The following is a 14,872-nucleotide window of genomic DNA, read 5'->3' as shown; positions in this document are numbered from 1 at the left end:
TCAAAATCACCATTGACAGCAGAAAAGATAAATGTGCCATGAGAAACTTCTGAAGTGTGGAAGGTGGTGTGGTCCACAGGTTATGGCATCAGACTTCAAGTACCAAAGATGTGGGTTCAAATCCTGATCTTGGTCTGTAAACAAAGTGGATATTCATGCTTAATTTGGTTACTTAATGAGATTTTTAGATTAAAACACACAAAGTTCATCATAATCAGTCAACATAACATTAAAGCTATATGTTCAGAAAAACATTTCTCCTTAAATGTTTTTTATCAATCTATTTTTACTCCAGGAATGCACCGATTTCAAAGTTATTTGCTGATACTGCCGATATTCCCAAAACAAGAAAACAGGAATATCGGCAGTATCAGCAAAAAACTTTGAAATCGGTGCATTTTTAATCCAGGAATGCACCGATTTCAAAGCTTTTGCTGATACTGCCTACATTATTGTTTTGCTGTTTTTCCATAAAAACCAGCAAAACAGGAATATTGGCAGTATCGTCCATGTCTTTGTTTTTTATGTCCACCTTCAGAAGAACCATAAAGTCAGAAACTTAAACACGGAGCAACTGAATCTACCAATGGAAAGTTCTTATCTTGTAACAATAATAAAAAAAGCATCACCCGAGTTTAAATTAAACTGAAACGCTTAAAAATGGAAGCTTCCTTACTTCTTAAATAGGGTTCACAGACCTTTCAACGCTTTGTTCATGTTTTGACTAGAAAAATTCATAAAAGCTCAACAAAGACATACATTTTATTGTACTTATTTACAATTTTATTTGGGATATATATTCACTAGCATTTCATTGATTTATGACACTTTGGAGGCGAGGGGTTATGTAGATTTAAAAAATATATAACTTAACTGCTGGAAAAATCATAAATCAGAATACTTTTCCCACTAAAAATTCAAAATAAGTTAAATGCTTGGTAGGAGACAAAAATGAAGACAACCTGAAGTGTATTTTAGAGCAGTACGTTGCCTTTATTCAACAATCACAATTACAGTTGGAAGTTTTTACACTGTTAGTTTATTGAGAAAATGTAACAAATGCGAAACTGGATTTTTTTTAGCCTCCGAGTCAATTTTAAAAGACTTACAAGTCAGATGTTACCACGGGTGCAGCACAGAGGAGAGGAGGCCACGCCCCCTTCACGGTTAGATATAAATAAAGTGACCTGCTCAGAAAACGTGCAAGCAAGCAAACGTTTAAACCTACAGGCCCGTCGGTAACATCATGGCAAGACAAAAACAAAAACAACTCATGCAGAAAATTAAGAATTAAAAAAAACCTTCATGCATAATAGTTAGCTGAACATAGTTCAGATTATCGGATGTGTCATAAGCACAATGCCACGAAGAGGCATTACTTTGGGCCCACGCTCAGTCGCCACACTGACACACGGTGCCAGGAGGCCGGAGGGAAGGCGCTTCTTCAATAAACACAAATAATTCTCTCTCAATATTATTGTACAGTTAAACAGATATTTGTACAATGTGTCACCACGGACTATGAAGCAAGCTTGTCAACCAACAAGGCTCACTCAAGCTACCCTCCTTGGTAGCCATTTTGAACTTCAAATGTGGGTTTGAATTCTTTCTAATTTCAAAGTTTTTGCGTTTTTGAGAAATATCTTTTTTAGTCGTTTTTTTTCCTAAGTGCTTTTTGGCAATTATACGGAAAAACATCATCAGGATAGAAACAATTCTGAAGAGAATTTCATCAAAACCATGCTTGATAAGCAGTTTTCACAAAAAGATTAAAAACTGCTCATCAACTGACTTAAGTAGTAACCATTTTGACTGTATGAAAATAACCATGCGTCCCATGGGGATTTAGAAAACGACATCATCATTATGTTGTCTGCCCCAAATAAACGGTCAAATCGAATAGAGTTCGTAAATGAGTGTAGGGTGTGTATGTGTGATGAAAATAATGCTATCTGGGAGAAATTCAAAATGGCCACAGGGATATCGTCTAAATACCATTTTAATCACGAATGAACTCTACTGAATTCATAACTTGGGAGAAATTGTTTTAAGTTCATTACAACTCGTCTTACTTAAATAAAAACAACGCAAAACAAGAATGGAGATTTAAAAACGTAGTGATCCCAACCTTAGACTAAAATCAGGCTGTCAATCACTAAATGTTCCTTTAATGGTTATTTACAGCTGGTATTGCCCACCCTGCTATGGATGTGTAAAAAGATCCACTATATAAACAGAAATGTGAAAATTTTACTTTTTCCTCATTTATTGAGATTGTGTGAATGTAAAACTGGTTTCTTCTTACACATCTTTACCAACGTGGCCAATAACGAAACCCGAAGAAAACAAGTAATGTAGTTGATACCTAAACATAGTAGGTCTGCAACTATTTTTCAAAAAAATATATATTTCAAATGAATTGTCGCAAAGCTATTTGTAAAGATAAAAGTTGTAAAATTGCAATTAAAACAGAACGGTCGTCAATGCACTTTGCCATTTCGCATTACACCGACAAGTCAATGTACTGTATATAAATAATATCAGCGACTTAGTTCATGATACAATTTGTATCAAACAGGGTTTTTCTCCGTCTGGCGTGAATTCAGCTGGGATCTGCTCCAGACGACAGCGGACTCTACTGCCCCCGAAAGCAAAGCGAAGGAAACGGTTAAATATATTTACATTTGCTGTCGACGATGCGTCTGAACTGAAGCAAATAACCAGAGCTGACCCAAAAGTCTAGGGCTAACAGAGAGAGAGAGAGAATGAGAGAGATGTCCCTTACTAAAACTAAGGTACACAGGACAGGGTCACCCATCTCTACGGTTTACAACTCTGACCAAAAAAGACTGCCGTCTCAATAAGACGACATTTTGAACACCTTTTTTTTTTTTTTTTTTTTTTCAATCATGGAAAAAAAAACCCAGCAAACAACACAACACACAAACACAAACAGATTGATACAGGAAACAGACCAAGTACCAGAGAATGAACTGTAGCATAAAGATAATTAATGTGTAAATACATAGTTTTTAAGCACGCCACACATGTGAACTTTAACCTAAACAACTGCATTTCTGCAGGTTTCTCTAAAAATCCTTATTCAGTCAAAGCGAATTCTTATCGACGTCGGTGGCGCACCGTCAAAAACATGATATAAAAGTGTTTCCCACACCGGACGGCAAAATTAGGGTTCATGTTCTTTGGAGTACAAAGAGTTAAGTAAGAGTTAAGTAATAAATGTTAGCCAGGTGTCCTGTAGATTAACTAGGTCATAATTAAATACAGACAAAATAAAAGTCAAACTACTGCATATTAAAGACCAGTAGTTTTGGATATAAAGCTGAAAATGTGTTTTAGCATCCTAGAAAAACTTTCAAACAGTATTTTGTGTTAGCAAGAGTACAATACATCCATGTATCATACATGTTTAATAACTGGTCATTACCATCATTAATGTAGCAGCTGACAAAGTTATAATTTTGATGTAAAATTGTATAAGTTCCTTTGGGCAGTCGTGTGAGTAGTTTTGCTTGTTAAAGACGTGTCGACTATGAAAACAAAAGAACTGGGGCTTCTGGGTTACAGATTCTCAAAGATGACTGTTCCTCTTGACTTGTTTCTTTTGCTGTCCAAACGGGAGGGGATTCTTCAGTAGCCACTTTGAGCTTTCTCTGCCAAGATGGCGGCAGCCAGCTGCTGGGGGTCCGTGACATGGGGGTTCCTAGCCATCACACGCCTCACCAGCTCCGAGGGGAAGATGTTGCAAAGGTCGACGTAAACCTTCTCCCTCACGTCTTCGTAGCGACCGTGCACGGGGGACTCGGGGTGCTGCGGCCCGTACGGGGGAGGAGGGTGTGACGGAAGAGCGAGATGGGAGCTGTGAGGCGGGTAAGGAGGGTGGGGAGAGAGGGCTGGTGGTGGCGGGTGGCCTAGGTAACGTGTCGGGGACGGGTGCAGAGCTGGGTGAGACGAGCTGTAGCCCTCTTGAGGCCACGGTGCGGGGTGCCAGGATGACTGATGCGCGTCGGGCAGACTCTGGTAGGACGACGGCTCGTACCGCGACGGTGGGAGTGACGGCTGCCTATAATATGTCTCCCAGCTGGGCAGCGTTTTCGGTCGATGGTGGTGGTGAGACGCAGAGAGATGTTCGTACAGATGCGAGTCGGATACACTTTCACCGCGAGTGGGGGCCAGGCAGCGGCCAATGGGAGATCCGGGGGGTTGACGGTTGGATTGAGGCAGAGAGTGGTAGTCCCCGGGGCAGCTGGAGCGGGCAGCTAGCGGCTGGTGTTGGAGGTGAGGAGGCAGAGGGTAAAGGGGCCGTTTAGGGGGTCCCTCTGGTGGAGGCTGCTCATGAACACAGCTCTGCCCACACGCAGCATTCAGATGGTAGGAATGTACGGCTGGATTAGAGGTGTGGTTGTGTTGGATGCTTGGGTAATCTGCCGCATGCAGACTGCACAGCTCATGGTTGGAAGCGATGTGATGAGGGTACAGGCGGCCGGCGGGGTTGGGGAAATGAATGCTTTCTTCTAATAGAGGATCTGGGGGGCATCCGGGACAGGATCGGTCACTATACGAATCGCTGCTGCCACAACTGACGCTGCTTTCACTCCCACATTCAGAACCTGCGGAGCCCATCGAGCCGTGCCGCAGCTCCGGATCGTTGGGGTAGCGGCAGTCCGGGCTTCGTCGGGAGGAGAGGCTCAGGCCAGAGTAGGCCCGGGTTACAGAGTAGTAGCTTAAGTCTGGAGTCTCACAGTGAGGGTAGAGATCATGGCTGGGGGCTGGTAGATGCGTCCCTGATCTGGACTGTTGGTCTTGCAAAAGACCAAAACCAGGCGACGGTCCTGCCAGGGCTGAAGACACAGCTAAACCTCCGCCACAGCTGATGCTGCTACTAGAACTGCTACTGCTGCTCCCACCTATGTTGCTCTTCTGGCTTTCTAGTCTGCTTTTCACCAGCAGCTTCTCCTCAGCGTCACTGTATGACAGAGCTCGGATGCTGGGATCCGATTGCCTTTTCGGGGCACCGTTTTTTGCCTCAATGGTGCCAGCTGGCACACTGTGGCTCTTCACCAGGCCAGTATCCCCCTGGTTCTTGGAGGGGACGCAGCTCTTGGCACTGGCACGCAACTCGTCGGCCACGGCGCGCTGAGGCTGAGCTCCTCTCTCGGGGTGGTAGTACTTGCACTTGTGGCCATACGTGCACTTTTTCCCTAAAACAGAGAGTCGGGGAGAGAGAGGCTGAGGAGCAGTGTGTGAGGTAAGTGTAGAAACTGGCTGTAATGGCTGTGACAGCAACAACTATAATCAAGCATCTGTGACATTTCATGTCCGTGCGGAGGACTTTCAACACACTCTTTTTTCCAGAATTGTTAAACGCCTAAGGTACACAGGACAGCAGTTCCTCAAGACCAACTTTAGACACCACTGCTTTAAGTGGATTGTAACAAGAGTGTATTTGGACTCAGCGACTACTTTTTCCTGTTGTTTTCTCACCATATGGACAGGGTTGTTTCTTCTGCTCAGGCATGATTGGCCTTTTCCTCAAGAAGTTGTCCAGGCTGGGGCCATGACGTCCGAGAGGGTCATCTGGAGGCATAAATCTGAAACAAAGTGTTCATTTAAAGGCTGGTAATCCTTTTTCTACATGAGGTTCTTTCTTAAGGCGCAATACAAGTCTCCTTGTAAACTAAAGACCTACACTTCACCATCCTTTAGCAGCAAAATCCTTACTTGTCATTGACGAAGGAATACATGAGCAGCCGCTCGTCTATGAACTTCTTCCACTCAGGCTTTTCATTAGCCAGGTCTCTGTAGTTGTCATTGGAGATGATGATGCCATCTGACTCATAAGCCAGCTTGACGATGAAGCGATCGTCATAACAGACCACACGCCGACCTTGGACGCGCCGTGAGGGGGTGAAGACCAGGATTTTTTCTTTCTCGAGGCGCCGCAGGATCTCCTGATCTGAGAAAGTGGGAAAAATTCAGGTAACGGACATAAAAGAGAGAAGGAATTGCACTGCTTAAAGAGAATATTTTTGTTTTTCACTTACCTGTTATTGGAGCATCGGGGCGGGACTGCTCTTTCCTCCAAGCAGGCACGAAAACCGTGATTTCCTGATGGCCACGCTCCACAAACCAGTCTACAGCCAGCTGGATGCCCTGACAGGAAAACACCTCCTTGTTTCCATGACTGTAGGGCATAACAAAGATATCTTTACATGTATTATAAATGTTAAATTTGTGTTCTTAAGATTGTATTTGCTTGTTTTACTTAAAATTCCTGATTCCATTCAGTCAAACTTCACAATAATCAGGGTTTTTCCCAGGGTTGGCCACCAGGCTCAATGTTTCTGTTGAACCAGGTTCATAGATGACACATTTAACTGGGTATTCCTGGCCAAAGCGTTCCTTCTCACCTCATGGCCACGTTGCTACCGTCCACCACGATCGGCCGCAGGTTGTCCTGGTCACAGACAGACTCCGAGGGTAGCGGAGAGTCCGATCTTTGGCCATCTAGCACGTCAGAGCAGCCACAAGACGAGGATGACGAAGACGATGAGGTAGAGATCAATATTCCCGCTGGCTGCTCGCTGTCAGGTTTGGTGCCCAGTTTGACCAGTTCGCCCAGTATGTCGTTGATGAGGGTGTCGGGTCCGAGCTTGGACAGCACCTGGCGCACAGTGTCTTCAGAGTAACCCAGCTTCAAGGCGAACTCCAGCTTTGCCTGGTATTCCTTCCCCGCCGGCTTAGGCGCTGGTCCTGGTGCAGGGGAGTCGGCTGGAGGCTCGGGAGGGTCCCGCTCCGGTCCTCCTGAGGGATCCGACAGAGGCTCAGGAGGCCCCTCCGTGCCCAGATCCACACATGGCGTGCGGCACAGCGGCTGGTGGGTGTTTTTACTGGAAGTGTAGCTGACCTCTCCTCCGTCTGAGTCTGCTGTGGCCGGCGGCGCCGACTTGCACTCGCCATCAGACCCACCGCTCTCCTCCTGAGGGGAACCAACTGTGGTGGTGGTGGTGGTGAAGCTTTCCGCCTGCTCCTCCATAGCAGGGGGTCCGTCAAGGCCGCCAGCCTGCCGGTCGGCCCCTGCTACGTGGAGATACTCCAGGTCCGCCGCCAGGTCGAGGACTGCTCCCGCCTCCACATGGTCCTTCTGGCCCATGGATCCGTCACAGACATCCAGCACACCGGGCCGAGCAGCGCTCCTTCACCAAGCTCCACTCATCTGAGCCTGACGGGGGAGACGAAACGGAGTTAATAGCTTTAAGCAACATTTTCCCCGTCATCCAAGCTAGTATTAGTATACAGCCAGCATAGACATGTTGCATGCTATCGTTTACATCCGCGTGCGCACAATGCTGGAAGGCAAAAGGACTATTCTTTCACTTATCATCCGTAGCATCGTTTACACTTCCGTTAACAGAATGAAACCTGGAGACGTACGCATTATTAACTCAGTGCAGTGCAGCACAGCAAAAGGGACAATAAGGCAGAAAATTCTTGAACAACCGAGAACCACTCGTATTAGTTTTCGCTCGTGCTCTCCGTGTCAACTCGTTGCCATAGCAATTAACTAAAAACGTCACTGATGTATTAGGACTCAAAATCAAAAAACCATCAAATTCTGCAGAACATAATGTTGTCAAAGTCAAGCTAGCATAACTGACCTACTTCCCTTTCCCTTTTTTTTTTATTTTTTATTAAAACGTTTTCCTGACCTTCTTATCAAGTTATTATAGTATTAGCAATTAGTAGCAAAGCATTGGATCCATTTTTCTTTTATATATCGTGTGCATTTGACTACTTGATAGCCAAAACCAATTGTAGTCATAATCTGCTAGCAGTTTATTTGCCCTCCAGCAGGTAGCTGCGTAGCGGGACCTAGCATGCTGCAACATATCGACATATAGCAGCCAGAATCTGCTTTATAAAAATAATCTTACCAAATATATATATATTTTTTTCTCTTTGTGTTTCTGTAAATTTATAATGTAATCTGCTTTGGTTCTGACTGCGTGCCGCACACACAAAGAACCAAAGGGGCCCCCTCACTGTAATGAATGAATTAATGGACTTCCACCCCCACCCTCTCCAGCCCCTCCCACCCCAAGAAGCTGACCTCAGTATGTTTTAAAAAGCTCTGTGCCACAGCACATTAATCTACAGAGCAACATGGGATGAACCGCTTTATATGAAAACAAGACATCCAGCCGTTAACCCCCCCGAATTCAGTCAACCTTGTAATTAAGGTCCATATGCTCCCTCCCACCCTGAGGTGCTACAAATATCTGGCAAAACCTGCGTGTTACCACCTCAAATTAAACTCCCCGACTGCATTTATCTTTAATGGCAAATGCCTCTTAATGGTGAAGCTGTTCAGAGATGCAACAATTTGGCCATTTTTAGCTCAGAAATCTCACATTTTCTAGCAGCTGCTGCCTGAAAAATGTTCCTCCTGTAAGAGGAAATTGTTTTTCCTTTTGCTTTCATGTCTGTGGTTTGTTCAGCCTGCTACGTTTTAAGAGAGAGCTGATAACAAGAAGGCTGAACTGATTTTTTTTTTTTTTTTTACTCTTTTGAGCTCTGAAAGCATGCTGAGGTTTGCATCTTTTGAGGAAAACCTCAAAAGATGCAAATACTGCTGTGTCTGCAAATAATTTGAATTATAGTGCAACTATATAATTATGCAAACTGTCATACAAAACCAGTGTTCAGATCAGAGTCGCTGTGACACAGACTGCTACAGAAGTAGCAGATAGCATCTAAAAAAACCTCTTTGAAGAAACTTGCATTATCTGAGTTGCAACATTTAACTTCTCATTTGGATCAACAACATATTTTTTGTACTTAAATTGTACTTAATGAATGAATTGTAATTTAAAAGGGAAACTGGAACTTGCTAAAGTCAGAAGTCTTCCACAAAAAAAATCCTTTGTGAACATTATAATATTTTGGCATATTCATAAGCATTAAAGTTATAATTTAAGAGTCTTTACTTGACGAAAAACACTCAAAGGTGTTTTTCTGCTGCAACAGAATGAAGTCAAGTGGAAAGAAGTTTGAGAAAGAAAGAAAGACACTAGATGTTTGATGTCCATTTAAGCCTGAAAATTTATTAATGTCCAGTGATATGCACAAAGATTTGGATAAATCTTACAAAGGTTTTTACAGAAAATATTTCCAATTAAACAAAAAAATATATGCCAATGTTTTGTGCAGATAAGGTGGAAGTCTAGATTTTTCCTGAAAACAAGTCAAACAAGATCTGGACAAAGCAGACGAGGGGAGGTGAGACGACTCGGAGATGCTGGGAGGGGAGGGGGACCAGGGTGGAGAGCATTTTATGAAACAGGAGCTGCCGAGCTACTGTTGCTAAGCTACAGCTGCTGAAAGCATGCCAAGATAGGAGCGTTCAACCGGCTACCCGAGCAAAAAAAAAAAAAAAAGTCCTATATGAGGGACGAGCTGGGCTTAAGTGTGCCTCACTGACAACAATAGAGCTGCAGCAGTGATTAGGATCGGGGCCTTGGCATTTACCACTGTGGGCGTCGATGATGCCCAAGAGCACATGAACAAGATCTACCTCACAAGGTGACTCATGCTCATACAAAGAGTGAGGCCACATTTTATTTTATAAGGATGCTCTCCTCTCAGGTCCAACAAAAAGCATCACATAAGCAGGACCCAAGGATACAAGCAGTTGAATCAACAACCCTGCTGCCGACAAGCAAACTGAGTAAATGTGCTGGGAAACAGGAGAGCTGCTCATTCTGTATTAGCAGAGTTCACACACACATACAAATAAAATAAAATAAAATAAAATAAAGGGTGACGTAGTTCAAATCCAAACTACTGAAGGTACAAAAATAGACAATAAAGACCTGATGAATCTCATTTCCAGAAAATCCAAAAACATTCAACTCGTCATTAATGCTTCTTATTTGGATCTTTTCAGTGTCGGATTTTCAAGTCGTCCGGCTTTCAGTGCAACGTGAAAGCGTCAAAACGAGCCCCCTCTCTTAACCGGCGGGGGAACCTTTCAAGCGCCGTGATAGAGCCGCTGATGAATATGTAACACACTCCTTACAGCGAGTGTGCAGAGGAGGGGAGGGACGGCTTAAAAAGGCGGTTTTTTTTCTTGGGGGGTCGTCTGGCGGCGCATGGCTGCATGCACAGCCGCTACCGTGCAAAAGTTAATGTAGAAAAAAAAAAGGGCAGAATCAGATGGGGGTAGCAGAGTGTGTGTGGGGGGGGGCAGCAGATGTTTACCGATCGGTCTCTGTACACTTTATTCAGATTAATTCATTAAAAAATCTTGAGAAACACAAATTGAGCTGCAAATATTTGTTTCAGCTTCTGTTCTTTGTAATTTAGCAACACGTGGGGGAGGGGACAGTTCTAGTCCAAATGCTATTCTAAAGTCCTAAAACTTTCTAAGCGCAACAATAAAGCTTTGATTTGTTTATGCTGTTAGAGATCATTTTAGAGTTTGAGACAATGTGTATTCATATCTTAACTTTTTTTAGGTATGTTTTTAAGTACTTTTGACCAATTTTAGAATTGTTGAAGTTTATTTTATGGGGATTTTTTTATCCTAATTTTCGGTTAAGTTGGAATTTTTCCACCTCAGCTTTCAGCAAACAATTCAGGTTTGAATTACTCAATTTTCTTTTATGAACTCGTTTATGAAAATTATGAAATTGGGACGTCCAACATGCTCTAAGGACATTTTTTCTCAACTATTCCAGACTATCTAGTTTTACTGTGACCACACATCGTACTTCATCGTAAACCAGCTTCTGATTTATTGCAAACAGGTTTAAGAAGCAGCTTCCAGGTTGGTCACAATAACATTTTGCTGTACGATAAATTGTTCCAGCAGTGATAATGCAAGCACACATTCTCAAAGATCAATAAACATTAAAGAGAAAAACGATAAATCAAGAAAATGAAAATGATTGATATCGTTTTAATTGATCATGCGATTGATTTATTGCTAATCGTCTATGCAAACGTTCCCCTGTTTCACCCCAGAAAGATTGATATGAGGTCAATCAGAGAAAACTTGTAGCGTAAAAGTGTAGATCTCATATTAGATCTCGTCTCATTTTTATAAAATATTGCAGCTTTTATGAAATCCACACCCAAACAATCATTCCAACATGTTAGGTTTCAACAATACTGAGATAACACTTAGCGGAATAACTTAGGACGCATTCACTTCTAATTAAAATAGCTAAAATCACACGCCAGCATTTCACAGTGAGAGCTTACGGTTAGAATACGATGACTCAGCATTTTGAAGGCCGTTTCTCATGTCTGAACCTCAGACGTTTAGTTTATCGTTCCTGCTTGTTCAAGTGACGGCGAGCCAAAGAGCAGTCTGATTGGACCAGCGTATGAAATGACTTTTCTTTCTTTTTATTTTTTTATTATTGTCAAATTGTTTGTATTTTATAACTCTGAATGTCTAATTTTATTATTTGGCTTTGTCTTGTCTATTATGACGTGTGCTGCTGCCCGTCTTGACCTCTCTTCACCCTTGTGTTCTTGCATAATATTACTTGAAAATGGTCTCAAAATAACAATATTATTATTTATCGCAATAACTTCTGGTGCAGGTCTATTTATTAGACCAAAAAGGTTGAATCTCTCATGCACACATCCTGATTGTGTTGCAAAACGTCTCCGATATGAGAGTCAGTTAGGTTCAGGGGAATAATTGTGTAATTGCCAGCAGAAAGGTGGAGGGTTCATATCACTCACCAGAGCCAGACAGACCTGGGTGTCTCATTTCCACATATTTAAATCCTCGCTGAGCAGATGAGGAGAAACGCTGCAGGCGAAATGAACGCAAATCAGGAGCCAAAGTTGCTCCATCCAAGCCTCTTCCGGAGCGAGACGGCGTCCTCCAGCAGGCCGGTTGGACAATGAGCGGCCGGACAGATGGAGCAACAATGTCCGCCGTCGCCTGGTTTGAAGTGAGAGCTTCTTCACCAATCAGAGAGCAGCAGATTTACACCGAGACATGAGGAGGAGGCGGAGGAGGGGAGTGGCTCTGGGCAGATGCCTGCTTCCCTAAGGCACGCGTACTCTCCAACACACACCACACACACACTCCTGTCCCAAGCCTGAAAGGGGCTTCCCCTGTGTGGCCGATGAATCAAGGAGGGGAGGGCCGGTCAACAATAGAGCCACACAAAGGGAGGCTGGGGAGGGCAGCTGCATCGTGGGGAACACCTGGCTACAGAGCGCCACAGTCACTCTTCTCTCTTTTGTTTCAGGCTGGGGGTGGTTCTGCCACAGGGGGGGAAGAGAGACAGGCTGAACCGTCCGGCCTTTAAGGATGGGCCGGATGAGCTTAAGCAGGAGAGAAACGCAAAGTGGGGAGTTCAAGAAGTTTATGTCCCTCTTCTGCATTGTTGTGGCACACTTCGGCCAGATGATGACTGGGAAACACAAATCTTTGCTCCTCTCGTCTCCATGACGCCCACCGAGCCTCTGGCTCATCGTAAACATGGCAGCATCATGGAGCAAAAACAATGAAACGCAGTTCGAATAAAAGTTAACCCACTGACACTAACGGTTAATTTAGTAATCGATTCTTCTATTGATTATTCTGACAATAAATTGGATAAAACATTGACACATTCTGCAGATTTTTCCATTTAACCAAATTTTTTACATACAGTATTAGAAGTAGAAAACAAGCATTTTATTGCCTAAAATATAATAATTCCTTTTCGTGAATTTGAACCAGCTGGAGCCAAAACTGACAATATTTACGGACAAAGAAGTTTTTATCTTAAATGCAACATAAATTTCGTTCAGTTTGGGCTTAGTTACTGCTCTGAATAAGTTGTATTTTTCAGCAAAAGGCCTTTAAAAAAAAAAAAATCTGCATAGTCCACGATTAATCAATGATTAAATTAGTTGATTTAGTGCAATAATCAATTCATCACGATTAATTGCTTCAGCCTTAATCCCTTTTGCCTCAAATTTCTAGATCTAAGCTTTTAATTTATACAGAATGAGTTTAAAGAAGGATGAATGAGTGAAATTATTTCAGGTACATAAAGTGTACTTTACACTGAATTTGATATGTAAACTATGAGACCACAGTAAATAATTCCTGAACTTCTTCCAGTTTTAAGTATAAATCTACAGTGATCTGGACGAAAAATGATCTTGTAGTCATGTACTGTGTGGAAACGATTTTTTGCGTGGTCTGCACCTCTAATTGCTGCAAACTCTAGAAGCAGCATTCCTAAAAATCCAAAAGCAAATGAATGCCTGAGGGCCAACTATGTAACCATCAATCATCGATTATCACTAATCGGATGTTTTGCTCTTAGGGTCAGATAGAGAAAACTGTTGGACCAGGAGATTTGCAGACCGTCTGTCCTAAACCCCCAACTACTTCACTTTTACTTATGAAAACGGAGCAGAGCTGAAGTTTCCGCATGCATTACCCCAACATGTTATTAACGCAAACAGTTACAAATGTGCAGCTTCTACCGATCAAATAGACTTTTATCGGTAGAAGTGTATATTTCTACCGAGCCAACAAGACAGAAGGTAGTTTATTGGAGAGCATAGTCACCACACTAAGGTTTCATTTACATATGTTCACTTTGTTGCTTCAAACATAATGCACAGAGTCCACGTTTTGGATTTAAACACAAAGCAGGTGGAAGAAACGGACTCCTTTCCCTTACACATGCATAATCTCGGCCTTCCTCAGTCCACAATATTCATGTTTTTATTTCGAGATGTGCGTTTTTTTAAAGGGAATGACAACACCCTATCCTCCTTCTCTACAATCTGCTCCACTATCCATATTTAAGACGTCGCGGAGGTCGCGCGCAGAGGCGTGCACGGCCACCGCAGAAACCCAACACCGTCACGACCTCTCTTCCAGCTTCCACCCGCACCAACGCGCAGCTCCTCCGGCTAATGAGTCCGCTCAGCTCACCGCCAGACTCGGCCACTTACCCGGTCAGGGACGCCGCTGCACCAGTTTGGGGCTAAAACGAGCAAAACCTCCCATTTCTGGGCCGGAGACGGACACAACAAAACATCCGGCTGGGGCTGCAGCGTGACCCAACCAACCTCCGTCGAGCTGATATAGCAACAAAGTATTTCCGGTTTGGAGTTTCACAATAAAACTCCAAAAGCAATCGCTTAGTTTCGTTACAAAAAGGAGGCAAAAGCTGACACTAAGTATTTTTTTAAATCATACATCAGTTTAAATTCAAAGATTGACACAATATCTGAAATACGTTTACTAAGATAAAACGCCTAAGTCTCAATTTTCTAAACTGTAAAATAAACAGGAAGCGATCTCATTTAGAGTTAAAACTAATTTACAAAGCGCTGCTAAAAAGGCCTTCTGCTTGAGGTGCAGTAGCCCCCTCTTGTGGTTAGACTAAAAAATACAAGTGATTTGTAGTTGGACTAAAAAATACAAGTGATATTTTTATTTTGGCTAGCCTTGAGTAGTTAAATCTAAAAATAAAGTCTCATAACGTACCAGCCCTAAAGCCACTCTTTAGGCAGATTGAAGAGGTCCTCTCGGCACTTTATTAGTTATTCATCCTTCATAGAAAGTGATTTTATCTTACAAGTAACATTTCAGCACAATATAGAAACCGATTTTAAGTCAGTATCAGTAAATCCTTAACATTGATTTAAAAAAGTAATAGTTCCACCAGTAGATTATCTTCCTAAAGTTACTTGCAATCAAAAGTACATAAAAGCCACTTCTTACTTGTCCTAAGCAAGCTCTAGTTTAAGTATTTTTTTGCACCATCAGAAACCTAGACATTTACAGAAAAATTAATGTTTTACGAAATAATGA

At 42.7% G+C, this 14,872-nt stretch overlaps 1 protein-coding gene across 2 annotated transcripts; it reads right to left on the bottom strand.

Moving 5' to 3' along the window:
• Positions 1–968: 968 nt before the first annotated feature.
• LOC103475429 (probable ribonuclease ZC3H12C) lies at positions 969–14,133 on the bottom strand. 2 transcript variants are annotated; one of them, XM_008427031.2, is made up of 6 exons: positions 14,008–14,133; positions 6,432–7,243; positions 6,066–6,205; positions 5,743–5,977; positions 5,506–5,612; positions 969–5,222 (listed from the first exon to the last, which is right to left on the bottom strand). In XM_008427031.2, exons 2-6 carry the CDS (start codon positions 7,172–7,174, stop codon positions 3,652–3,654), a joined length of 2,796 nt encoding a protein of 931 aa, XP_008425253.1. In that variant the 5' UTR covers positions 7,175–7,243; positions 14,008–14,133; the 3' UTR covers positions 969–3,651. The 2 variants fall into 2 exon arrangements, with proteins under 2 accessions (XP_008425253.1, XP_008425263.1); XM_008427041.2 differs by lacking the exon at positions 14,008–14,133 and adding an exon at positions 11,779–12,540.
• Between the last annotated feature and the right edge of the window lie 739 nt (positions 14,134–14,872).

Source organism: Poecilia reticulata, linkage group LG2 (genome assembly GCF_000633615.1).
Source record: "Poecilia reticulata strain Guanapo linkage group LG2, Guppy_female_1.0+MT, whole genome shotgun sequence".
NCBI lineage: Eukaryota > Metazoa > Chordata > Actinopteri > Cyprinodontiformes > Poeciliidae > Poecilia > Poecilia reticulata.
Note: the sequence above shows the minus strand (reverse complement) of the source record. Positions and strands in the feature narration are given on the sequence as shown.